Below are 27,960 nucleotides of genomic sequence, written 5' to 3' on the forward strand. Positions count from 1 at the left end.
TGGAGCAAGAGAGAGAGCATGGGTAGGGACAGAGGGAGAGGAAAAGAGAACTTCAAGCAGACTCCCCACTGAATGTGGTGCCTGACACAGGGCTAGATCTCACAACCCTGAGACTGTAACTCAAGCCAAATCAAGAATCAGATGCTTAACTGACTGAGCCACCCAGGTACCCCATTATTAAAATTTTTTAAAACTTCATCAAATACAGCCAATATGGAGCTGTATTTATTTTCTGGGTGTGTAAAGTTACATAGTGATAACCTAATTTCACACCAATGATTTTAATGCCAGTCTTCGTCTCACTTGATCAAGAAGGATACATGTTAGGTTACCTTTGCTTAAGACTTACTTATGGATAAATTAATTTATATAACATGCTTTTTTTAAGCAGAACATAAAAAGTATGTATTTTTAAAAGGTGGATTTTACTACTATAATATTAAATCTATTTTTATCAAAGTTATTTTGCCCTCTCATATGATAAAACTCCAACCTTTTGTGAATACGACTGCTTCTGAAAATAATGATTTGTTGTGAGTTGGGGCATAGAGAATCATTTTCAGCTTTTGATGAAAAGAACATGGTGGAGTTCAAGCTGGCTTACTCTTTCTTAAAATCAGGTTGACCCATCATCATACATGAAGATAATTGTTAATTATCTACAGCTGTTCAGGTAGTTCTTGACCCATGAAAAAGAGTACACTTAAGGGCACAAACTCTAGAGCCAGACCTCTTGGCTTCAAATCCTGAGTGACCTTGGGCAAGTGACCTATCATCCTCTCTCAGATTCATGTTCCACATCTGTCAAATGGAAATAATATTCCTACCTACCTCATAAGGTTAGAGTGAAGAGTAAATGTGTCAATAAATGAAAAGAATGCCTGGTAAATAATAAGTAATGTAAGTTTTGGCAATTTTCATTACTATTAAAATTGTAATTAACTGAGAAATTCTTTATTTACATTTTAGATGGTTGACACAAATAAAAAACAGAATTTGAAAGCTAAAAATACTCAAGCACTGATTGTGAATGTTGAAGATAATGAGATAACTGAGCAACAGAGAAAGATGTTTTCTTTAATACAGGAGAAAAATGAACTGCAACAAATGTTAGAGAGTATTACAGCAGAAAAGGAACAATTACAGACTGACCTAAGGGAAAATATTGAAATGGTAGGATTTAGCACATAATTAGCAATATATTCTTGTCTTGCATGTTGTGGATTTTTACAACTTTATTGAGGCATAATTTACATGTGAGAAATGCAAGTGTACAGTTTGATGACTTTTGACAAATGTCTCTATTTGTGTACCCTCCTCCCCAGTCAAGGTGTAGAACATTCACCTCTCCCTTCAGAGCTCTCTTGTGCCTGGACCCCTGCAATTCTGATCTCACTCTCTACCCCATATAGTCGCTGTCCTGATGGTTTTTAACCGTAAGACACTTTGTCTCTTCTAGAACTCCATACAAATAGAATCATACAGCATGTACTCTTTTGTACCTTACTTTTTTTACACTCCTTTTGATTGCAGGGTAGTGTTCCATGTATGAATAGACCACAAGTTGTTTAGCCTTTCTCCTGTTGATGGAAATTTGAGTTCTGTCCACTGTTTGGCTATTTTGAGTGAAACTGTTGTAAACATTCTTACACAAAACTTTTTATGAACATTTCTTTTTAAAAGTTCTCAAGTGTATCTAAATGGAATAGCAAGGTCATAGCAGATTACTAGACTGATTTCCAAAGTAGTTGTGCCATTTTACATTCCCAGCAGCAAATTAAGAGAATTCTGATGATTTCACATCCTCACCAATGCTTCATATTATTGGTGTTTTCAATGTTAGCCATCCTATTGGGTATGTACCTCATTGTTTTCATTTGCCTTTCCTTAACGATTAAGGATATTGATCATCTTTTCATATGCTTATTGGCCATTGCATATCTATCTATAAATTATCTGTTCTCTCGGTGATGTGTTGTAGATTTTAGTGTACATGTCTTTATTCACGTTTTGTTAAATTTGTCTCTAAATGTTTCTTTTCATTTATTCTGTTGTAATTTTTAAACTTCATTGTTAATGTTTGCCATATTGTCAATTCTACTTTAGTTTTTGATTCTGTATTTAGAGACAATATAATATGTATAGATTTGAAATTGACATTTTTTTGAAGTTTGCTGTGGATTATAGGAGAACCTGAACTTTTGTGTAATTTCCCATATTTCTTGGGGTTTTCTGGTCAAAAGAGCTAAGTTCAAAGAAGAATACAGACAAAACTCATAGTCTGTTCTTGGTCTCATGTTTGTGGTGTTTTTGTGGTCATGACTTGAGACTGTCACTGTTTAAGCTAGGGTTAGCCTACATCATGCTAGCAAAAGATAGTTGCCATTTTGAGCTTGCTGTTAACTGGTGCTCTAAATCATAACTATTCTGGCGTATGAAGAGCCCATAACTAGTCTTGTCATCAGCCCATGAAAGTTAGAAATAGTCTCCTTTGGCTTAAGGGTAGAAAATGGGCAAACCTCTCAAGATAAAATATTAAATCCAGTTCTAATTTTCATGATAGGAATGTAAGTGAAGTAATAATGAAACAGCATAAAAAATAGATGTTTGGCATCTATATGATTAAATTAAAGACTCTCTAAGATAGCCTTTTCCAATAGAGTTTACCATGACTTCTTCATTTTTAGGCTGAGGTAAATGCTGATTTTTACCTGATTTATAAATGTAAGGTAATATGTATCTTAATCTCAACTTTTTTTAAATTCTAGACTATTGAAAACCAAGAAGAATTAAGAATTCTTAGAGATGAACTTAAAAAGCAGCAAGAGCTCGTCGTACAAGAAAAGAACCACACCATAAAGAAAGAGGAAGAGATTTCTAGGACCTGTGAGAAATTAGTAGAAGTTGAAGAAAAGCTAAAGGAAAAGGTGAATTTTTAAGTTACCTTCCCAATCATATTATATTTCCTGACTAAACTTTTTTTTTTTAACACATTTTGATTGCTCTAGAGCTAAATTCTAAAAATAGCATGTATCTCCCAAGTGAACACATCTTAATGCTAATATTGTGGACAGTTTCAACTCATACCTATATTCAAACCAACACTCTTTTTTTTTCTTTTTTTTTTTTTCTTCTTTTTTTTTTAATTAACATAATGTATTATTTGCTTCACGGATACGGGTCTGTGAATCATCAGTCTTACACAATTCACAACATTCACCATAGCACATACTCTCCCCAATGTCCATGACCCAGCCACCCTATCCCTCCCCCTATCCCTCAGGAACCCTCAGTTTGTTTCCTGAGATTAAGAGTCTCTTATGGTTTGTCTCCCTCCCGATCCCATCTTGTCCCTCTCTATCTCCCATGACCCCCCACCCTGCCTCTCAAATATCAGAGACATTATATGATAATTGTCTTTCTCTGATTAACTTATTTTGCTCAACATAATAGCCTCTAGTTCCATGCACGTCATTGCAAATGGCAAGATTTTGGTTTTTTGATGGCTACATAGTATTCCTCTGTGTGTGTGTGTGTGTGTGTGTGTGTGTGTGTGTCTATACCACATCTTCTTTATCCATTCATCTGTTGATGGACATCTAGGTTCTTTCCATAGTTTGGCTATTGTGGACATTGCTGCTATAAACATTCAGGTACATGTGCCCCTTCGGATCACTACCTTTGTATCTTTAGGGTAAATACCCAGTAGTGCAATTGCTGGGTCATAGGGTAGCTCTATTTTCAACTTCTTGAGGAGCCTCGATACTGCTTTCCATAGTGGCTACATCAGCTTGCATTCCCACCAACAGTGTAGGAGGGTTCCCCTTTCTCCGCATCCTCACCAACATCTGTCAATTCCCGACTTGTTAATTTTAGCCATTCTGCTGGTATGAGGTAGTATCTCACTGTGGTTTTGATTAATATTTCCCTGATGCCAAGTAATGTTGAGCACTTTTTCATGAGTCTGTTGGTCATTTGGATGTCTTCTTTGCAGAAATGTCTGTTCATGTCCTCTGCCCATTTCTTGATTGGATTATTTGTTCTTTGGGTGTTGAGTTTGATAAGTTCTTTACAGCTTTTGGATACTAGCCCTTTATCCAATATGTCATTTGCAAATGTCTTCTCCCATTCTGTCAGTTGTCTTTTGTTAACCAACACTGTTTGTGAGGATTATATTATACTCATCTTCAGATGAGAAAGGCCTTGATTCATTTAAATTATCATATAATATATTCATTCATCAGAAACTTTTTGGAAACTACCATAGCCTAGATGCTGTTCTGGGTGCTTGAGATCCATTAGTCAATAACACAAAGATCCTGCCTTTATTAAGATACAGTAGTGATTCTTTAAAATGTAAGCTTTATGACTATTACCATCTCTTAGACGTTTACAGTTTCCTGTCTCGTTTCTTTTATGGAAGTAAGGTGCTGTTGTAGTATTTGTACTGTAATAATTGTACTGCCCATGTAAGAGCTTTCTATTTATTCTAAGGACAGTGCCACATGCATTATAAATGATATATTGAGATTTCCACTGCACTTCTGTGGAGTGTTTTTCTCCTACTAAGTATTCTCTTATTTCTCCTTCCTTTCACTATAACCTAACTAAATTTACTAAAACCTGATGTCTGTTTCATACTCATTCTAAAGAAGTTAAATTAATAGGCTTATGTAAATTTAATGCCCCAGTAATGAGCACTAGGTATTACATAAGACTGACGGATCACTGCCCTCTACCTCTGAAACTAATAATACATTATATGTTAGTTAGTTGAATTTAAAAAAATAAAGAGATATAGACTTATGCATATTTATTAACTTAAAAAAGTTAATGCCTCACTAAAATTAACAACTCGGGAAACAACACATGTTGATGAGGATGCAGAGAAAGGGGAACCCTCTTACACTCTTCGTGGAAATGCAAACTGGTACAGCCATTCTGTAAAACAGTATGGAGGTTCCTCAAAAAGTTATAAATAGAGCTACCCTACAATCCAGCAATAGAATTACCGGGTATTTATCCAAAGAATACGAACAGATTCGAAGGTGCATATTCACTCCAATATTTATAGCAACAATGTCCATAATACCCACAATATAGAAAGAGCCCAGATGTCCGTTGACAGATGAATGGATAAAGAAGATGTGATGGTATATATATTTATAATGGAATATGACTCAGCCATCAAAAAGAACGAAATCTTGCTATATGCAATGATGTGGATGGAGATCATTATACTAAGCAAAATAAGTCAGAGAAAGACAAATACCATATGATTTCACTCATGGGTGGAATTTAAGAAACAAAACAGATGAACATAGGGGAAGGGAAGGAAAAATAAAATAAGACAAAAACAGGGAAGCAAACCATAAATTCTCAATTATAGGCAACAAACTGAGGGTTGCTGGAGGGGAGGTGGGTGGAGGAATGGGGTAACTGGGTGATGGGCATTAAGGAGGGGACTTGAAGTAAGCAGCACTGGGTGTTATATGCAACTGATGAATCACTAAATTCTACCTCTGAAACTAATACACTATATGTTAATTAAATTGAATTTAAATAAGTTTAAAAATATTAGTGTCTCAGTGGTTTTTTGAGCTACCCCGTAAGGACCTTATTAGAAGTAAAAAATAGATTAAAGTTTTTCTCATTTTCACGTTGTTTCCTTGATTAACCTACTGATACTGTATTAGTTTCCTGGACCCTCTATCAAATTACCATAAACTTTGTGGCCTAAAGAACAACAAATTTATTGTTAGATGTCTGGATCTTAGAGGCCCAAAATCAAGTTGCTGGCAATACCATGCTCCCTCTGAAGGCTCTAGGGAAGAATGTCTCCTTGCATCTAATAACTGTCCTTCACTCCCAGCTGCCCTTAGTGTCCTGGGCTTATAGCTTTATCACTCTTATCTCTGCCTCATCTTCACTGGACTTTCTCTGTATCTCTGTGTGTCCTTTTTGTCTCTAATAAGGACATTCTGCATTTAGGGCCCACCCTAATCCAATAGGATTTTTTCTCAATACTTAATTAATTACATCTGCAAAAACTGTACTTTCAAGTAAGTTGATATTCTGAAATTTGAATCAACTTGAATTTTGGGTAGGACACTATTCAGCCCACTACCGTCACCATGCTTAGAAGGATACTTTACTTTTAAAGCTGCTTGTCTGTATACATTGTGAGTGTAGCCAGGGCTTTGATAATGATTATTTCAGTTCAGCAAAGTATATTTCACATGAGATTTTAAGAGTATATAGGGAAATTGATAATTAAAAATTTTATTTCTTGGGGCACCTGGCTTAGTGGTTTAAAGCCTCTGCCTTCAGCTGGGGCTATGATCCCAGGGTCCTCTGCTCGGGCTCTCTGCTCGGCGGGGTACCTGCTTCCCTTCCTCTCTCTCTGCCTGCCCCTCTGCCTACTTGTGATCTCTGTCAATAAATAAATAAAAATCTTTTTTAAAATAAATAAATAAATAAATAAAAATTTTATTTCTTAAGAGCCAACAACTACAAGAAAAACAGGTACAACTTCTTAGTGTACAAGAAGAAATGAATGAGATGCAGGAAAAGATGAATGAAATGGAGAATTTGAAGAATGAATTAAGAAACCAAGAATTAACATTGGGACGTATAGAAATGGAGAGGCTGGAGTTGGCTCAGAAGCTCCATGAAAATTATGAGGAAATGAAATCCATAACCAAAGAAAGAAATGATCTAAAGGAATTACAAGAATCATTTGAAATAGAGAGAGAGAAATTTAAAGGATACATAAAAGAAATTGAAGATACAGTAAGTTATTACCCTTATCTTTCATCTATTGAATGTTTCTTTAAAATGGAGCCAGTTGGAAAAGGGGGAGGCAATGTTAAGTTAATCTGGCTGAAATATTCATTAAATATCACTTCCTACTAAGGGTCTAGAAACAAAAGAAGAACTAAAAATTGCCCACGTGCATCTTAAAGAACAACAAGAAACTATTGACGAGCTAAGAAAAAACATTTCTGAGAAGGCAGCTCAAATAATAAATATTCAGAAGCGTTTAGAAAAATCCAATACTGAATTACAAGAAAAGGTATGTCCCTTCTTCTCTCATTTGTCCCTTCTTTCCTTTTTTCTTTGAAGGAAAGATGAGCAATAAGTAGTGACTATGTTAATAGTTCATCCATTTATTGGATACTATTTATTGAGTGTGTAATATGGCAGGCAGAGTCCTGGGTTATAGAAATAAAATGGGAACAAGGTGAACAAAATTTCTATGATTATAGAGCTTACTCTAGTAGAAAGAGGTAACTAGTAAATTAGTAAATGAATGAATAAGATAATTTAACATAATGGCAAGTACTGTAGAGGAAATAAAACATTGGGATAAGTGAACCAACTTATGTTAAAGGCTGCTGTGTGCAAGCCATTGAAACTATGGATATGACTAAGACATTGTTCTCTCCACACACATACACCCCAGTATGGGCATATAAAATAATCCCTCAATTTGAGTAGGACAAATGCAGAAATACGATATGCACAGTTACATGGAACCACAAATGACCATAGGAAAGAAGAATTAATCTGTAAACAAAAAAATTGGCACATAGCATTGGAGCTCATCCGAGAATTAGGGACCATTATTTATTGAGATGTAATCTGCTCAGTGATTATTTTTCTCCTGTGGCATTTGGGAACTAGTATAGAAATGAAGAAGTGTGCAAGTGACAGAATTAACAGTGTGTTAGTCAAGTATAAGAATTGATTCACTTTGGTTGTAAGCTAGAGCAAAAGAAAATTATGGCAGAATATGACCAGCAGAAAAGTCATAAATAGCTTCAGTAGGAATCAAGAGAAAATTAATAAGATGGAGTTCATGATCCACAGTTAGCTATGGTTTCAGGATCATTTATTTCTGTGGATAGTATCCTCATCTTGTCCCTTTAAAAAATTATGATAACATGGCAGCAGCTCTTTCTGGCCATGGGTCCTGTCCCCCTATTTTGATAAAATCACCTTTTTGCACACACAAAAAAATTATGATAATAATCTCTAGATAGTAACCTTGGTGTTTTATGCATATCACAAGATCCCAGTGCTTCCTGAGGAACAGGAGCTACTGCGTAATGTGAAAGAAGTCAGTAATACTCAGGGAACAATGGATGAAGTGGAGCTGTTGGAAAAGCAGTCCAAAGCCAAGGAGTCAGTGACACCGGCATGCACAGAAATAGAAAGGATCAAGTTGACTGAAAAACTTCCAGAAAGTCATGAAGAAACAAAATCTCTGACTGAGGAAAGAGACAACCTTCAAACGATAAAAGAAGCGGTTCAGGTTGGACAAGATCAGCGGCAAGAAGACATTAGAGAAACGTTGGCTCAAGTAAGTTTCATCCTTTCCTTCCATTTAATAAGTGTTTTATGGGAATCAATCTTGGGGAAAGGAAGGTGCTGTGTTATAGTTACAATGTTATGATCATGTTTTCTTTAAATGTCTCTTGATTATGAAGTGATTAGAAATAGAACTAAAATTATAAATACTAAAAAAATGCTGAAATTGAGAGAAAACATTTCAGAAAAGACAGCAGTCTTCTTTTTTTGTAAGATTTTATTTATTTGACAGAGAGAGATCACAAGTAGGCAGGCAGGCAGAGAGAGAGAAGGGGAAGCAGGCTCCCTGCTGAGCAGAGAGCCATAGGATCATGACCTGAGCCGAAGGCAGAGGTTTTAACCCACTGAGCCACCCAGGCGCCCCGACAGCAGTCTTCTTAAATATTTAAAAATGATTTAGAAAAACCAATTACAGGAAAGGATAAAGCCAGAAAAACCATGTTTTTCCCTTCTTTAAATCTATTCCTACAGCATCTCATAAGGCACTTCCTCAATCTGAGAATCACCCTTCCCAGTATCCTCTCCTCCCACTCATTCTATAATCCAAGCACCAAACCTTGTTGATTTTAAGTTGCTTATGTGTGTCTGGGTGCATGTGTGTATGTGTGTGTGTGAAATCTTCCACCTTTTCTCCCCACATTGCCAACACCTTAATCCAAGCCATCATTATTTCTGTCCCTGGCTTTCTGCGGTAGCCTTCTTATTGGTCTACCCATATTCATTCCTGTACTTCTGTAATTCATTTGCCATTCTGAACCCAAACAATATTTTCTTCTTAAAAACGCTTTAATAGTCTATCCCTACTCTTGAACCAAAGACTGGAATTCTTCACATGGCCTCTGAGGCCCTGGGTCCCATTCCTTGCTGGTCTCCAGCCTTATTTCTGCTCACTCTTAGCCCCGCTCATGATACTCCAGTTTATGCTTCTTCATCTCGTGGCTTCCAGATGTTCTGGTCTCACTGCCTGCAGCACTTTTCTCCACCCACACCTAATTAATACTCTCACCCTTTAGTTCTCAACTGAAGATTTCCATCCCCCAGGAAGGCATCCTAACCACTCAGGGTAAATTAGGTTTACCACATACCCTGCAGGAACCCAGAAACTCCTTTGGTAAGATTTGGCATACTGTCTCTTTCCCTCTAAAGTGCAAGTCTCAAAAAGGCGAAGATTATGTAAGTCTCTTTTACCATTGTATCTCCAGCCTCTAAGAGGGTAGTAACAACACAGTTGAGCCCTCAGGAAATACCTGCTCAATACCTGAGTAATGACGAGTGGGAGAGTGAAAAGAATGCTCTGTAATGAGCCACTGAATCCTGACTTAATCATTTTAGAAAAGGTCCTGATTTCTTTTCCCCTAGACTAAAAGATCTTTGGCTGTCAACACTATTGTTTTTAGGATTCGCTTAAGATCCAGGATCCTCAAGACAAACAAGATCAGTCCTTCAATGTGAAAGAAAAGTACGAGGAGGCTGAGGAAATTCTGAGTGAGCTGGAGCTACCGCAAGAGCAGCTCGAAGCTAGAGAGGCGGCACTGCCACGAGCCGGTGTGGAAAGGCTTGAGATGGCGGAGGGGCTGCGAGAAGTTCTTCAGTCTGAAACTCACCAACTCAAAGAAAACATGCGAGAAATGACAGCTATGGTAAGTTTCATCCTTTCCCCCATATGCTTTTTTTTTTTTTAATTATTTTATAAGCAGGTATTTTTTGTAAAAATTAAACCTTTGGGAAAAGGAGTTAGAGTATGATGGCTATAATGTTTCTATAAATTTCTCAATAATTTCCTCTAATAATAAAGTATCTGGCAACTGAAGAGGAACTGAAAGTTGCTCGTTGTCACCTGAAAGAACAGGAGGAAACTATTGATAAGCTGAGAATGAATCTTTCCCAGAGGGAAACTGAACTCTCCAGCCTTCGAAAGGAATTACAAACAACTAATAATGAATTACAGAAAAAGGTAAATTGGGGATGAAGGGCATGTAGGAAAAAACCTGAGGGAACTAGTTAACTGAACTACAGAAACTAATTTTGCATGCTAGATTGTTATCCAGAACATTCTGGGTGGTTTTTCCTTTAGAAACTAAAACAGATCTGGGACTCCTGGGTAACTCAGACTGTTAAGCATCTGCCTTCAACTCAGATCATGATCTTAGGGTCTTGGGATCAGGTCCCGCACTCAGTAGGAAGCCTGCTTCTCCCTCTATCTCCACCTCTTTCCCCCCATCCTCTTGCTCTCTCTTTCTTTCTGTCAAATAAATAAAATCTCTTAAAAAAAAAAAAAAAGGAAAATAAATCTGTATATATACACACCCATACACATATATAAATGCACACATTTTACATGTATGTATATTTTGGTTGTTAATTTATTATTATTTTAAGATCCAAGAGCTTCATGAGAAACAGGAACAATTTATTAGCACCAAAGAAACCACTGAGATGCAGGAAAAAATGAGTGAACTGGAGCAATTAAAGGAGCAACTCAAAGTCAAAGATTCATCATTGCAAAGTATAGAAAGTGAGAGGCTCAAGTTGACTGAGAAACTTCAGGAAAGTCAAGATAAAATAAAAATTATAATTAAGGAAAGAGATGAACTGAAAAGGGTGCAGGAGATTCTTCAGATGGAGAGAGACCAACTCAAAGAAAACATTAAAGAAGCTGTAGCTGAAGTAAGTGTCCTTCTAATTTTTTTTAGGTACAAAAACAATGCTAAGATAGTTAACAGTGATATTCTGTGTTATTTTATTAACTTTTATTCAATCAGAAAGGGACTGAAAATCAAAAAGGAACTAAAAACTACTTATGTTCTTTTGAAGGAGTACCAACAAACCGTTAGTATGAGGAATATTTCAAAGAAGACAGAACAAAAAGCAAATATTGAAAGAGATGCAGAAAATTCAGATGCTGAATCACAGGAAAAGGTAAGGTCTTATTTTGTTAAGTTGGAAAATGACATCTGATTATTGTGTTGCTCATTTCCCTGTGGAAGAAAACAGTATGTACATTAGATAAAATGTAAAGATGACTGACTTAATTTAGAAACAATTCCTCTTTTTCCTACAAATTTCTGCCTGTGTCCCAACTTGTTTTATTTTCTCAGATTCCAGAACTTCAGGAAAAAGAACATCAGCTTCTTATGATGAAAGCTGTCAGTGAGACTCAGGAAAAAATATGTGATGTGGAATACTTCAAGAACAAGTTTGAGGCCCAAAAGTCAATTCTGGAAAATACAGAAATGGAGAATGTAAGGTTAACTCAGAGACTTCATGAAAACCTTGAAGAAATGAGATCTGTTATCAAAGAAAGAGATGATCTTAGGAATATAGAGGAAACTCTCAAAGTAGAGAGAGACCAGCTCGAGGAAAACCTGAGAGAAACTGTAATTAGAGTAAGTTACCGTCTTTCCCCCATCCTATAAATACGATTTTGTGTCCTAAAAGAATCATGGGTGATAGGGTTGGTGGGAACGTAAAACTGGTCCAACCTTGGGGAAGGTTGGAGGGGGGATGTTTGGTACTATCTTCAAATATTTCGATAAATTTATTCATTGACCCCAAAAGTCCAGTCATAGCTATTTATCTTGTACACATTAACACAAATTGTACAAAGATACCTGTAGAAGGATATCCATTGTAAAAATTGTAATAATAAAACAAAGCAAACCAAAAAATAGGGAAAATGCTTAATGTCCATTAGCAGGGGACTGGTTAATTAAGTGCCACACATCCAGACCATAGAATACTAGGCCACCAGTAAAGAAAGAAGTAGTACCATGGTGCTGATTTGGAAATATCCTATTAAGGAAACGGGTAAATTGTAGAGTAATATATCTAGCATGTATTGACATTTAAGATGAACTTAGAGGATGAGTCCTAATGGAGGCAGGGGGCATAATTACCTCTTACCTTCTCACTGTTTAAATTTTGTTACTCTGAATATATCATTTTCCTTTTTCTAATGATAAAGGAGCTGGAAAAACAAGAGGAACTAAGAATTGCTTATATGCATGTGAAAGAACACCAGGAAACTATTGATAAACTCAAGGGCCTTGTTTCTGAGAAGACAGATGAAATATCAAATATACAAGTGGATTTAGAGAACTCAAATGCTGCCTTAAAAGCACAGGTATTTTATTTTTCAATTTGAGAGTTTGAATTACGTCTTCTGTGTAAAGAAAGAGGATATGAATTATCCTACAATTAAAGGCAAAGATGAGCCTTCTTAATTTCAAAAGGGTTATTTAGCATTTTTTTCGATATCTATCTATATCTTTATTTTATGATTATCTCAAGATCCAAGAGCTTCAGGAGAAGGAACATCAACTTCTGAAGGTAAAAAATGATCTCAGAGAAAATATGGATCAAACAGAGCAATTGAAGAAGCAATTAGAGACCCAGAATTCAACCCTGGAAAGTGTAGAAACCGAGAAGTTAAGGTTAAGTCTGAAACTTCACAAAAACCTTGAAGAAATAAAATGTGTCACTGAGGAAAGAGATGGCCTCAGAAGTGTGGAGGAAATCCTTAGGATGGAGAGAGACCAGCTCAGGGAAAGCCTCAGAGAAAAAGAAACTAAAGTAAGTCACTCTTCCTATACTAGTGAGTAAACGTGATGTTTTCCTGACAGCAATGAGCCTTTCTTTGACGTAAGTGGAGGTGTTAGTGTGAGTGAACTGATAACAAAATTTCAGACGGGTAATTTGGTATTGTTCTAAAAATACCAAATTCTGCAAGCAGTATTTTTTTTTTTTGTAGATTTCATCCTACATGTATATTTATATACTACACAAACACACATACTCACAGGTTGTTCATTGTAGTGATTTGTAATAAAAAGTGGGAAACCATCTAAATGTCCATAAGAAGGAAACTGTAAATATATCAGAATACTATGCAACACATTAAAAAAAAAAGAAAAGAAAGCAAGAAGTAGATTTGAATGTCCTGATTTGGAAGCCCAAATCACTCAGAGGGAAAAGCAAATTTTGAATAGTATATGGATCATATGTTTGCCTAAAGTAGAAGTAGGTTGTGGGGAGGTGAGGACTGGGAAAGGGAGACAGGGAAATCTTAAAACTTCTTAAACTTATTCTTAACTTATCCTTATCCTTAACTTATTCTACAACAAAGATATAGACTAAAAAGTAATAGTTTTATTATTTATACTAAGGAAATATATCATTTTCAGAAAAAAAATGCTACTTAATATTAAGCTGTGTCACATTCTTAAAATTTCTCTAATGATAAAGGACCTGGAAAAACAAGAGGAACTAAGAATTGCTTACATGCATGTGAAACAGCACCAGGAAACTATTGATAAGCTCAGAGGCCTTGTTTCTGAGAAGACAGATGAAATATCAAATATGCAGTTGGATTTAGAAAATTCACATGCCAAATTACAAGAAAAGGTATGGAGAATTTGCTTGTTTGGATATTTGATTTATTTGTGCCCAAAGTCCTTTGGGGATGTAAAACTGTTTAGCCACATTGGAAAACATCTTGGGAGTTTTTACTAGCGCTGAACATATACCTCCCTGTGGCTCTGCATTTCTGTTCCTGAGTATGTACATAAGAGGAAACAATGCATACTTCCACATAAAGTTATGTACAAGAATGCTCATAACAGTTTTATAATCATAATGGCAAAAAAAATGGAAGATAAGTGAAATGTCTGTCAATAGGAGAATGAATAAGTACATTGTGATTTTAAGTTCCAAAGCAGGCAAGACTCATCTAGGATGCAAAATGTTCAGAATAGTGGTTAGCTCTAGGAGGGGGTGCGCACAGGAACTTTGTGGAGTGCTAGACAGTTTTTAAATTTTAGTCTGGGTTATAATAATATAGATGTATACCATACATCAAGAATAATTAAACTTTACACTTAAGATTAATGTGCTTAAAAATATTATACCTCAAGAGTGCCTGGGTGGCTCAGTCAGTTAAATGTCTACCTTTGTCTCAGGTCATGATCCCTGGGTCCCAGGACTGAGTCCCACATCGGGCTCCCTGCTCAGCAGGGAGTCTACTTCTCCCTCTGCCCCTCATCCTGCTTGTATTCTCTCAAATAAATAAATAAATGAAAGTCTTAAAAAAATTTATACCTCAAAGAAAAATAAATTTTGTGTAAAATTATGCAGAATATTAATGAGCAACATAGGAAGACTATTGTCTTAATCCATTTAAAAACTATTCTTTAGGGGCGCCTGGGTGGCTCAGTGGGTTGGGCCGCTGCCTTCGGCTCAGGTCATGATCTCAGGGTCCTGGGATCGAGTCCCGCATCGGGCTCTCTGCTCAGCGGGGAGCCTGCTTCCTCCTCTCTCTCTCTCTCTCTCTCTCTCTCTGCCTGCCTCTCTGCCTACTTGTGATCTCTCTCTGTCAAATTAAAAAAAAAAAAAACTATTCTTTATTCTTTGCTTAAAAACTATCTGTATTCTAACACATTATTTTATGATTATCTTAAGATTCAACAACTTAAGGCAAATGAACAGCAACTTTTTAAGTTAAAGGAAGATGTCAGTGAATCACAGAAGAAAATGTCTGAAATGGAGCGATTGAAGAAACAACTTAAGACCCAAAGTTTAACTCTGGATAAAATAGAAATGGAGAACTTAAATTTGGCTCAGAAGCTTCACGAAAACCTTGAAGAAATGAAATCTGTAATGAAAGAAAGAGATAATCTGAAATTGGAGAGAGACCAGCTCCAGGCAAACCTACAGGAAACGATAAGTAGAGTGAGTTGTGTGTGCTCTTTATATCTACCCAGTATATGCGGGGTTTTTTTCCTTTTTTCTTTTTTTTCAGTATATGTGGTTTTAATGCCAGAAGCTTCCTTCTTATAATACTGTTGGTGAAAATTTAAATGTTTTAATCTTTTCAAGGAGACATTTTGATACTGCCTTATTAAAGATTTGTCAGCATATATATCTGCTACAGTGATTCTATCTGTAGTAATTTATCCTACCAACATAGTCACACATTTGGGCAAAAATACATTTATTGCAACATTATTAGTGCTGACAGAAATCTAGAAGTATCCACTAATAAGGCACTGGCTAAGTGGGGTCCCTTTTTATGTGTTAGTGATTTAGAATGATGTCCAAGTGGTATGAGAGAGAAGAAAGCAGTGGCACAGTGTACCAGGCAGCCCAAGGAGGATGGAGGAGGGTAGGGAAAGGGGTTTTAGTTTGTGTCCTTCTGGATACAATTCTGTATCCTTTGGATACAATTTGTATCCTTCTGGATACAATTCTAATCTGGGGGTGGTGTGCTGATTGTTTTTAATTATGAGCATGCACTTTTTAAGATTTTGTTTAACTAGTCCATCACTAAGGAAAGGTAATGTGCCTTGATATAATGATATTTTTCAATTTTTTCTAATAAAGGATTTGGAGACACAACAAAAACTAAAAATTGCTCATATGCATTTGAAAGAACACCAAGAAACTATTGATAAATTCAGAGAGAGAGTTTCAGAAAAGACAACTCAGATTTCAAATATTCAAAAGGATTTAAATAAATCTAAAGATGAGTTACAGAAGAAGGTATGTGTTGCTTTGTTCTTTGGGGTATAACTGTCTAAAACCATTTGTGGTATGAGAAAAGATATAGATACAGATATATAGATAGAGACATAGATGTACATGTATAACCAGTAAACACTATTTTCCTTCCTTGAGGGAATTCTATTTGCATTCTAACTTGTTTTATAATTATCTCAAGATACAAGAACTTCAGAAAAAAGAGCTTCAGTTTCTTAAAATGAAAGAAGATGTCAATAAAACTCATAAAATTATGAACAAACTGGAACATTTGAAGCAGCAATTTGAGGCCCAAAATTTATCTATGCAAAGTGTGGAAATGGATAACTTATACTTGACTAAGAAACTTCATAAAAGCCTTGAAGAAATAAGAATTTTAGCTAAGGAAAGAGATGAGCTAAGGAAGATAAAAGAGTCTCTCAAAATGGAAAGAGACCAATTCAGAGAAATCTTAAGAGGAATGATAGCTAGCGTGAGTTCAGAATCTTCCCTTATTTAGTAACTGTTTATAAGAATCAAGCTTTTTTGGAAAGGGGAATAATTTGGTTTTATTGTTGTGGTGTTTTGGGGTTTGTTTTTGTTTTGGGGGGACTTGTGGTTTTTTTTTTTTCTTCTTCTTTTTGGAAATTTCTACTAACAAATAAAGAATAATGGGGAAGCTATAATTTTTTACACAAATAGAAGATTATACTGTTTTAAAAGAAGCCAAAATGTTTTTCAGGAAATATCATTTTTATTATTTACTTTTAAGAAAAGATTTGTTGGGGCACCTGGGTGGCTCAGTGGGTTAAAGACTCTGCCTTCGGCTCAGGTCATGATCCCAGGGCTCTCTGCTCGGCAGGGAGCCTGCTTCCCCTCTCTCTCTGCCTACTTGTGATCTCTGTCTGTCAAAAAAATAAATAAAAATCTTTTAAAAAAAAAAGAAAGAAAAAGATAAAAAATAAAAGATTTGTTACATAATGCGGACTATTTTCTTTAATGTAATTTTTAAAGGGGTTTTTTAAACCAGAAAATGGCATTAACCTCAATAGGAAAAGATATGAAGGACTAGATTTATAAAACAATAAGTGCCCATTTCTCTGCCTCCACAGGACAGAATTTTAGGCATGCGCCCTTCTCAGTAAAGTTGAAGGGAGGTGGCCAGACACACAGAGGAAGGAAGTTCAGCCAGTGTGACTGTTTAATGTATTTACAATCACATCTTAAAAAACTCAGCTAATCCTCTAGAAAATAGCATAAATTTCAGATAAAAAAGAAATTCTATAGGGGCACCTGGGTGGCTCAGTGGGTTAAGCCGCTACCTTTGGCTCGAGTCATGATCTCAGGGTCCTGAGATGAGTCCCACATTGGGCTCTCTGCTCAGCAGGGAGCCTGCTTCCCTCTCTCTCTCTCTGCCTGCCTCTCCATCTACTTGTGATTTCTCTCTGTCAAATAAATAAATAAAATCTTTAAAAAAAAAAAAAAAGAAATTCTATAAAATCTATAAAACTTTTTTTATTTTCATAATTCAACAAGAATAGAAGACCGTATCATTTGCAGTATTATCAATAGAAACATGAACACTTAGGAACCATCCTTATGAGGACCCTAACTAAATTTGTAAAGAAATTTAATTCATTCAACAAATATTTATTAAACAGTCATTCTTCTAAGTAGTGTAGTGAATAAATGGGAGAAACAGTCATTCTTCTAAGTAGTATAGTGAATAAATGGGAGAAAAGGTTTTATTTTATACTTCTAATCAGAAGTACAAAATGTAACAGGATATGCATTTTGTGTTCCAAGGTACGGGGAAGAGTATGAATAGAGATATTTCAGGTGGTTTTGCTAATGTATTATTTGGCAGCAATTCTAGAGACTAATTCTAATTCAGAGACTTGGAATTGTAAGAATCAGGTATAAATCTAATATCTAGTTTTCAATTCTGATGGTTACAGGAATAAATCCCACCTCAAAAAATATGTCGTTCTTCCACATTTTTTCTCAATGAGTTGAGGCCACTCACTACAATACTTAGTAGTAGTGTTATTCATTTTCTAGACATTTTTAACTTTGTTTTTGAGTTATAAGTTTATAATTCCATTATTGAAATGATGGGGGAAAATGTAATTAGAAAAACATACAGACATTATATGTGGATGTAATTATAGTTGAAGCTTGTTTATTTCTTTGTACCAATACAGGACCAACAGAACCATAAAGAGGTAGTAAAATATGAAAAACAGTTACAATGTAATGAAAAACACTTCCTCACAGAAAGCCTAAGAGAAAAGTGCTCTAGGATAAAAGTAAGTGCCTTGTGTTAAAATTACAAATGAATATTGGTATTCTTCCAAAGGCCTAAATGAAATCCAAGGAACATCTATGGAATGAATAGAAAGTGCTCAGTGTTTTTTTAAACTTCATGATCTAGTGTATGCGTGCATGTGTGTGCATATGTACATACTTAAACACACAAAACAGTGGGGGGTTATGATTTTAAGGCCCTACTGGAAAGGTGGTATTTGAGCAAATACCTAAAAGAGGTAAAGGATTAAGCCTTAAAGCTGCCTGGGGCAAGAATAGGATGAGAAGGAAAAATAGGGCGTACAAAGCTCTTGAGGCAGAAGCCTGCCTGATGGATTCATGGAGCATTAAGAAGGGAGAAAGCTGATAAGAAATGAGGTCAGAGAGCTCATGGGGAAGATGCAAGCTGTGGGGCCTTGAAAGATCTTTGGATTTTACTCTGAGTGAGTCAGAGACCTTTTGGAGGGTTTTGACCATGAGAGAGACGTGATCTGACTTACATTTTAAAGGGATGACTCTGATTGTTGTGTTGAAAATGCACAAAGTGGAAGGAGGAGGAATATTTGAGAGACTAAGTTCAATAATCCAGGCCAAGATGATGGTGGCTCAGCCTAAGGAGGTATCAGTGGAAGCAGTGGGAAGTACTTGAATTCTGAATATATGCTGAGGGAAAAGGCCAACACGACTAACTGTTACTCCTCTCCGAATGCAAGATCCCTAAAGAATTTTTGTGTGTGTTTATTCACTTAGCACATTCCTATCAGAATATGTATTAAAAGTACAAAAGAAGTAGTAAAAAGTAATATGTATTTTTAAAAAGTCTTAAAAAAAATACATATTAGAAAGTAAAAAAGTAATATGTATTAAAAGTACAAATCAAGGACTACACAGTGCTGTTCCATATCATAATGTGATTTATACTAAGACCAAAGGCAGGAATCCCCTTTCCAACATCCCAGAAAAATGAACACCTAGCTTTTCCTTAAGTTATTGAACAAGAAGTTCATTATTGTCAACAGCCCCTTATTCCATATTTAGCACCCTGAATTAAATGTGTTATTTTTATATGACTAACAATTTGAACTACTGTGTTCCTCTGCTTATACTTTGACTGGTGTGTCCTCTGCATGGCCTCTAGTCATTTGAGCTCAGAGGCCAGACTTATTGAGTGTCTACCATATGCACTAATACCAGGTGCTTTTACCTCATGAGATGATCTTTATTGCTCCATTTACAAATAAACTGAAGCTTAGAGAGGAATTTAGTAGTTGCCTAAGTTCACATGGCCAACCTTCGAAAGATCATCTTTGAAATCAGGTATAAGTTTAAAACTTAAATATGGAAACATTTTTACAAATAAAATTTAATTTCCTTAAAGTCATAATGTCTGTATATAATTTGTAGATTACAAATAGATACAGTTATCCTATAACATTAACTTTCCCCCAGAAAACTTTGTGGCAATTACCATAATCTTCATTTTGTAACTGGGAAACTGGTTCAGTGATTTCCCTAGTCAGGAAGTAGCAGAGATAGAACCTGAACTCTAACTCTGATAAAAAGTTAGGAAACTCAGATTCTAGGCAGATAAATAGAAATATGTAAAGAGGCTACACCAAGCTGGCAAATAGCTAGTGTGATTCTTTGTGAGCCAGCATTCAGTCTTGAACTATAATACATACTAGATTGAATTCACTCAAATTTATCTTCACTCTTTGTAGATTGTCATTTGAATCATGAGTACTCAAAAAACTTAAGAAAATGTATCAAAATGATAACAGTGGTTGTTTCTGGTTTTCTTTGTTTTGTTTAAATTTTTCTAATTTCACAATAACTAAATATTACTTCTATAATTCAAAATCAACAATAAGACTTTTTTTTTTAACACAAAGGCCTTAATTTCTGTACTACAGAAAATGTTAAAGCATAAGTTTTATTACAATTCTAGGGCAAGGATGATAGGGAAAGAGAGGGAAAAAAAGAAACAAGATGAAACCAGAGATGGGAGACAAATCATAAGAGACTTAATCTTAGGAAACAAACTGATGGTTGCTGGAGGGGAGATGGCTGGGTGAATTGGGGTAATTGAGTGATGGACATTGGGGAAGATATGTGTTATCATGAGCACAGAGTATTATATAAGACAGATGAATCACAGACCTGTACCCCTGAACCAACTCATACATTATATGTTAATTAACTGAATTTACATTAAAGAAATTAATTTAAAAATGAAAACAAACAATTCTAGGACAAGGACTATTTGTTGTTAAGTTAGGATGAATTGTTAAACTGAATGATTTCTAATTTTCCTTAGGAGCTTCTAAAGAGATACTCAGAGATGTATAATCATTATGAGTGCTTAAATAGACTATCCCTTGACTTGGAGAAAGAAGTTGAAACCCAAAAAGAGCTTTCAGCTAGAGTAAAAGCAAACCTCTCACTTCCATATCCACAAATCAAACAAATTCAAAAACTTCTCACCGCAAACCAAAGATGTTCAATGGAATTCCACAGAGTCATGAAGAAACTTCAGGTACCATCTTTTTTAGTAATATCTTTGTAAATATTGCTATAAATTTTAGTTTTAACATAAGTGTATTTAAGTCCTATGTCCTACTTTGGGAGTTGGCATATTTGCTATTTAGTATATTTACTGCTGAATTAATTAATGTACATCTCAGAATAGTATGTATGAGACCCACTGTGCCTCTAGGACCTGTTCATTCAACAAAACTTGAGCTCTACCTGTGAGCCTAGTAACCCTCATGGTGCTCCAGATACAGATAGGAATAACATCTCAGGTATATCCTACTCTAACACATGAGGCAAACGTATAAGGAGCCAGTAAATGTGATAGAACCGCATGCAGGTTGTGTGACATATCAGATAAAGAATTACAAAAAAGGAGATTGCAGGAGAAGCTGGAGTCCGTAGTAATGCTTAGAGTTCATTTTGCAGATGATGGGAGCCACTGGGCAGATATTTTTAAGTGGTAGCGGTAGCATGACCAGATTACCATTTTAGCTACTGCACCGTAGAAAAGCAATGAATTTGTGGCAGAGAGAAGAGACAAGAGGCAGTTATAGTGGTCCAGATGAGATATTTTAGGTGACCATATTATTAAAGAAAGGATTCATAGGCACAGGAAGGATAAAAGAAATTAAATACTCAGCTTAAAATAGTAGGTTCGTGTGATGGAGAGTGGAGGTAAGGCGGGAGATGCTTAGATTGAGTGCCAGGATTTGGGCATGGCCAGATTTGTGGAGAGTGGTTACCATTAACTGACAAAGAGAAAAGAAAAAGGAGCAAGGCAGGCAAGGCAGGAAAAACAATCAGGTGTTTAGTTTGAGATATTTGAGGTAGAAATAGCCATGATGGAGCGTTCAAGAAGAGAAACAAGTAGGCATGTAGTTGTGAGTCTGAGGTTTGTCAGGAGACAAGTCAGGACTAGAGATAAAGGTTTGGAATTCATCAGCATATAGATGCTAGATAATACACATGGGAATAAGGTCACCCAGAAAGTGTAATAGAAAAATAAGAGCCTTGGGTTAAGATGAGAACTCTGGAAAAGATAAATTTTCAAGAGGTAGTAGCAGAAAAAAGAGCAACAAATGGATTTGAGGTTGGAAATGGCAGAGACAGGAGAAAATCAAGCAAAAGCGGTGTTGCTCAAGTCACTGGAGGACAGCATGTCACAGATGAAGTGCTCAAGAGTGGCAGATACTGGGGCGCCTGGATGGCTCTGTCGATTAAGCAACTGCCTTTGGCTCAGGTCATGATCCCGGGATCCTGAGATTGAGCCCCACATCGGGCTCCCCACTCGGCGGAGAACCTGCTTCTCCCTCTCCCTCTGCCTGTCACTCTGCCTACTTGTGCTCTTTTTCTATCTAAGTAGATAAATAAATCTTTTTTTAAAAAAAGAGTGACATATTTCAAACAGCCAGCATATGAATCAGGAACCATGCCCTCCGTTTGTTGATAATAGAGCTTATTATTGACCTTTGTCAGAGCACTTTTAATTGAGTGGTTAGGGAAGAGCCAGATTCTAAGAGGTTAAGGAGTTGTGGAAATTGAGGAAGTAGGGAGTTCCTGTCTGTCTTTTCTAGGTAGATTGCCTCTCATGCCCTGATTTTCTTCCACAAATACTGGCAATCAGATATCCAGAATTTATCCAGGAGATCCATGGAATATATGACATTCAAATTATTGTCACCTTGAGGCCAAACAACTAACTACATGTGAGAAGTACATCTTGAGCTGGTATACCCACTTTGGTTACCCAACCAAGGTAGGCAGGAGAGGATGTTGAAAATGTATCCCAGGTATCCAGCTGGGATACCTACGTGATTGGTGATAGAATTAACCAAAAAGTTAGCAGAAGGGAAAGGTGAGTTTATAGGGAAAGAGATTTTGTTACATTTTAACAGTGAATCTGAGGTGATTGTAGGACATCCATGAGATGTAGCCAGTAGGGAATCTGAAGTAAGGAACATGAAGTCTAGAAGTTATCTCTCAAGATACTGGGAAAAGAAAACTGGGGCTAGAGAGAGGCTTTTTCCTTCTTCCTCACTTACCAGAAGATATAGATAAACAAGAGATGCCATCCCTTTTTGTCTTGAGAGTTTAAAATTTCCTCTAAATGTGATAAAAGGTTCATTTCCCAATTTGTTTTCCACAAGTATGTGTTAAGCCATGTTACAAAGATAAAGGAAGAACAACATGAATCCATCAATAATTTTGAAGTGGTTTTTATTGATGAAGTGGAAAAGCAAAATGAATGGCTAATTAAAATACAGCACCTTCAACAAGATTATGATGTACCAACCAGAGAATTAACGGACCTCAAGTTGAGCCAGAATATGGATCTACATATTGAGGTATTATTTGTTTTAAATGGTTTAGTTAGTTTTTAACCCTTTTTATCATATAGAGAAGGTAACTTTGCATGCGCTTAGAACCATTTTCATTTTTCAGAAATTTAAAAATATGCTGCAGGGTGACAACTGGCCAGATGTAAGGAGTACCAGGACTCCACAGACGCAGAAAAATGGATTTAGTCCCAACAAGGGGGAATTCAAAGAACCCCACAATAAGTTTCCAAATGCTTTCTAAAATGTCCTAGATCCGTGGCTGGGAGTCAGGAGCAATGTTATTACAACTTGTCATGGAGTATCCTTGCTCTCCCCCAGCAGTGTGAGGCTGGCATCCAGTCCCAACATGTGTGGAAGGCCTGGCGCACAGAGGAGCTGCATGCAGAAGCCCTGCATATGTATGAGTAGTAGTCACAGATAGTTTTGGTGGTTTTTAATTCCAGCAGGAAGAATTTGTAGACATTCCTTACATAGCTTATACTGCCAGATTTTTATTATTCAAATAACTAGAACAAAGGTTTAAATTAGAATTATGTTTATTTCAATATACTCAAAATATTAAGATGAGAGTTCAGTAAGATATTTTCCCCTTTTCCTGATATTTGTATGATATTTAGATAAAAACTCTTAATGTACAGATGACTCAATACTTATTTTTCAAACAGGAAATTCTCAAAGATCTTTCAGAAAATGACTTCCACTGCATAAAGACTGAATTTCAGCAAGTGCTGAGTAATAGGAAAGAAATGACCCAGTTTTTGGAAGAATGGTTAAATACTCATTTCGATATAGAAAAGCTTAAAAATGGCATCCAGAAAGAAAATGAGAAGATTTGTCAAGTGAATAACTTCTATAATAATAAAATAATTGTAAGTAGTGATTTTTGTGTGGCCACCTCATTCTTTTTATTGTTTGCTCTAATTTGTACCTTTTTCTTAAAAAAGACTTAGAAGAGCAATTTAATCTTAGGTGTACTTCTTTAATTTATTTGTATATACTTTATTTTTTGTTTGAAAAAAAATGTGTAAACATGTTCTTCCTCTAACATGTTATATATGCTTCCTTATTAAGATAATGAAAATAACCACTTACACTTGTAAAGAAGATAAAATCTTGGGGTGTAATAATCAATTTCCACTTAGGGAATCTTGAATGCTCTTTCCTTTCTCACTTCTCACTGCCTCTGGAGGAATTGAGCTTTCCCCCAAGTAGTCTCAGACAGAGTGAGACTTGAGCCTCTTTCAGAGCTACAGGGAGCGGCTGTGGCCGTGCCAGAAACAAGTTTGTGCAGCGACGTCACAAAGATGTGCTTTTCATCTTGGTGGTATCACTGCCTTATGCCCTGATCCTTCAGCTCTGAGGTTCAGAGATGTGGTGTATATCTTTGTTCCCAAAGCAACTGGCTCTAGTGTACAGATTCACAAGAACCAATATGGCTTAAGACCAGCTTGTTAATTTGTTTTGCTTTCCACCAATCAGAATATTCATTCTGCTCTCAAGTAATCCCTATCTCATATACCTGGTAAAATATGCAGTAGTCAGAAAGTTACTTGTTATATATGTGGCGGGAGCAAAGGGAGCTAGATTAATATTAAAACCTCTAAAATTGGTTTTACATTTCATATGTTTGGGTAGATCTTGTTTGACACTTTAATTTCATCTGAAAACTATACTTAAATCACACTGAAATATAGATAATGTTTTTAAAATATGCTTTCCTGTGGATATTCCCGTTTGTTGTATACCTCAAGCTATCAAAACAGTAAATGACCTACCTCCCAAAAAAAAAAAGTTCACAGCAAAGGAAAAGCATAAAAACCCATATGTGAATAAGATAATCCGCATAAAATTTAGTGCTTTTCTTGTAATATTGACGACCTACTTGTGAATAGAAGGTAGGATTCCTACCATCTGAATGAGCATAGAGATGTAGCTTCTTCTAGCACCTTGAATGTAGGAATTGATAAATTTATTGGTATGAAGCCAGTAGTCCAGAACCAAGAAGAGTCCAGTATCCCAGCAAGAACACAACTAATTTAGCATCCAAGTCTGATAGAAGTGCCTTAAAGATATAGATAAAAACCAATAAGGCATTAATGATGAGAACAAAAAGTATATCCCATAAGAATTAGGAAATAAAAAGATAATATGAGTAATTTCAGAGTTAGCCTTCAGTGTAAAGGAAAGTAGTGATTGTTATTCCATGAACAGAAATACAAGATTTTCAGATTAATTACCAAAAGTCAGTGAATTCTTTTCCCTCTAAACACTGAGGTTTAAAATGAAACAGGAAAATAGATTGCTGTTAAATTTACTGGATATACTCTGCCATTATTTGTCAGTTAATGTTCATATATGACATCATAAATGTCATAACATAATGACTTTAACCAACACGGTTCTGTAGATTTCTGCTTCATATGTTAGCACTGATCCAATAAAGTGAGATTTAATCATCTTGCAAATCCATACAAATCCTCTCCAGTCCTTATTCTTCTTTTATTCTCATCATCAATATCCAATGCCTTCTGAAATTCCAGGAACTGAGGCAAACCACAAATGGTCACATTCTTATAAAGTACAGTTCTAGGATGTTCTAAATAATGAATTTCAGCATATGCCTTGTCCTAGAATTCTAGTAGTTTTCATAGTGTTTTGTTTTTTTTTTATAAACATATATTTTTATCCCCAGGGGTACAGGGCTGTGAATCACCAGGTTTACACACTTCACAGCACTCACCAAAGCACATACCCTCCCCAATGTCCATAATCCCACCCCCTTCTTCATAGTGTTTTTTATACGTAATTCATTTTAGAGTTATAATGGTGTTTTACTATTAAATAGGCTATAATGAATGAATCTACAGAGTTTGAGGAAAGAAATGCTGCTGTAGCCAGAGAATGGGAACATGACCTGAAATCAGTGAAAGAGAAAAATGAACAACTATTCAAAAACTACCAAACTTTGAAGATGTCCCTGCCGTCTGGTATCCTTGTTCATTCTGCTACAGAGGACAATAAGAATCTTCATGTTACAGCAAGAGCCACACACGCAGAGGTATATGATTTCTTATAAGATGTTTTTCAATTTGCAATTTGATTAGTTAAAGCTATATTTTATATAACATTTCAGAGCAAAATTATAGTATCAAATGTATTAGACAACATGAACCATGTTTGTGATGTGATGGGTTTCCTTTTTAAATTGAATTCTATTGTGCCTAATCACTCAAATAACTACAGAGCTATATATATTATATGAAATCTTCCCTTTGAATTATAAAACAGAAGTAACTCATAGCTTAATTTGATTAAGAGGTATATATACCTCTTAAAGTGCCATTACTGTACATTATAAATTTTTTCAATCATGTAACTTTTTATTGAACTATAATCTGTGTCTATTGATAGAACTAGCTTAAAGGGAAAGGGCAATTCAGGTTTTATCTAATTATCATCAAAGCCTTAGTATTGGTTAATATTATATCAAAATTAAAATGGAAGAGACTAAAAATATAACAGATGTCTTAGTGCAGATTTACCTGGATCTAAGAATCAATACATTATTTGAATGATTTAGTTATTTTATTAACTAGCCTTAACTTGGAAATCTGTGAAGCAAACATGCTATTTTATTTTGTTAGCTCACAAAATGACTTAGTGAAGAACCCAAAAGTAATTTGTAATTTGTCATTTTTACCAAAATAAATACTTAAAATAAATACTTAAAATAAATACTTAAAATATCAGCCACTAGTTTAATGATCAATTACTGGTAGAAACTAGATCACTAGTACAGTCTATTGATTTGCTCATCCCTGCAGACTTCAGTAGATAGTAGAGTCAAAAATAGCAGAAATATTAACCCCATCTACCAAAGCAATAAAGAAGCAGAAGGAAATTCCATCTTCAGTAATCCCAGGAAATACTCTATCAGATCATTATTATTCGCTATTACTTTGGTAATTATGACAAATTAGAGTATCATAGAATAGTTTGGTAATGATACAGAAATAGACAAATAGAGCAGTGGACCCAAGTAGAGAGTTTAGCAGCATATTACTCAGGGAGGAGAATTCAGTGTTTGATAATGGCAGCAGCCTACTCGGTGGGGAAAAGATGATTTAATTAATGTTTGATTCTGACAACCAGCTAGCCACCTGGGAAGAAAAAAATCTGGGTTTCTACCTCACTCAAACAAAAATAAATTCTGGATGGAGCAAGAAGAAACAGATATTTTCTAGAAAAATCTGTATATGTGTGTATGTAGGTGAACAATCTTATAAATATGGACAAATTCAGGTATTTAAATTCAGGTATTTTTTACCTGTAAAAACTGGAAATAACCTAGATATTCACTGGCAGGTTATGGGTTAACTAATTTATAGTACCTCTAAGAAGCAGGATGTATGTATCCATGAAAACAAAAACGTGGAGAGATCTGTATGTGTTGATAATGGAAATACATTGTCAGGTTGAAAAAAACAAAACAAAACTATATATTCAGTATGTTTTTACTGTATGTATGACTGACCATTTTTATAGCTATATATGCTCAGATAGACATAGAAAATTTTTGGAAGGATACACTTGAAAGAGTTCAGTAGTGGTTGCTGCTGGGTCAGCTAGGGTTCTGAGACAGGGAAACTTAACCCTTCATTACATGCCTTCGAATTTTTCCACATACCTGTATTTTTTAATTTTAAAACTAGGTAATAAAAATAAAGGAAAAGATATGTTATATGCATTACTTAGAGAGTTAGTTAATGAGTGTATTTCCTTTAAGTGGTGTTAATTTAAAATGTGTGTTTAATATGCCTAGCACAATACTAACCAGTAAATAAAATAACACTAACCCTTATAATATAAAATTTGGGTCTTTTTAATCCAAGAA

At 35.5% G+C, this 27,960-nt stretch overlaps 1 protein-coding gene across 3 annotated transcripts in view; it reads left to right on the forward strand.

Annotated features, from left to right (window-relative positions):
• CENPE (centromere protein E) overlaps nucleotides 1-27,960 on the forward strand; it is a 77,126-nt gene that overhangs the window by 33,334 nt on the left and 15,832 nt on the right. For 2 of the 3 annotated variants that reach the window (XM_059171789.1, XM_059171799.1), the window contains 20 exons: nucleotides 970-1,173; nucleotides 2,769-2,927; nucleotides 6,502-6,792; nucleotides 6,917-7,075; nucleotides 8,075-8,365; nucleotides 9,771-10,013; nucleotides 10,169-10,327; nucleotides 10,753-11,040; nucleotides 11,188-11,292; nucleotides 11,472-11,759; nucleotides 12,338-12,496; nucleotides 12,664-12,945; nucleotides 13,618-13,776; nucleotides 14,830-15,099; nucleotides 15,751-15,909; nucleotides 18,090-18,194; nucleotides 20,510-20,728; nucleotides 22,875-23,072; nucleotides 23,732-23,935; nucleotides 25,912-26,124. In XM_059171789.1, the coding sequence (XP_059027772.1) occupies nucleotides 970-1,173; nucleotides 2,769-2,927; nucleotides 6,502-6,792; nucleotides 6,917-7,075; nucleotides 8,075-8,365; nucleotides 9,771-10,013; nucleotides 10,169-10,327; nucleotides 10,753-11,040; nucleotides 11,188-11,292; nucleotides 11,472-11,759; nucleotides 12,338-12,496; nucleotides 12,664-12,945; nucleotides 13,618-13,776; nucleotides 14,830-15,099; nucleotides 15,751-15,909; nucleotides 18,090-18,194; nucleotides 20,510-20,728; nucleotides 22,875-23,072; nucleotides 23,732-23,935; nucleotides 25,912-26,124 (4,155 nt within the window). Of the gene's footprint in view, nucleotides 1-969; nucleotides 1,174-2,768; nucleotides 2,928-6,501; nucleotides 6,793-6,916; nucleotides 7,076-8,074; nucleotides 8,366-9,770; nucleotides 10,014-10,168; nucleotides 10,328-10,752; nucleotides 11,041-11,187; nucleotides 11,293-11,471; nucleotides 11,760-12,337; nucleotides 12,497-12,663; nucleotides 12,946-13,617; nucleotides 13,777-14,829; nucleotides 15,100-15,750; nucleotides 15,910-16,087; nucleotides 16,379-18,089; nucleotides 18,195-20,509; nucleotides 20,729-22,874; nucleotides 23,073-23,731; nucleotides 23,936-25,911; nucleotides 26,125-27,960 lie in introns of all 3 variants that reach the window. The other variant, XM_059171807.1, reaches the window with a different exon arrangement.

The sequence above is a fragment of the Mustela lutreola genome, chromosome 1 (genome assembly GCF_030435805.1).
Source record: "Mustela lutreola isolate mMusLut2 chromosome 1, mMusLut2.pri, whole genome shotgun sequence".
In the NCBI taxonomy this organism is placed as follows: domain Eukaryota; kingdom Metazoa; phylum Chordata; class Mammalia; order Carnivora; family Mustelidae; genus Mustela; species Mustela lutreola.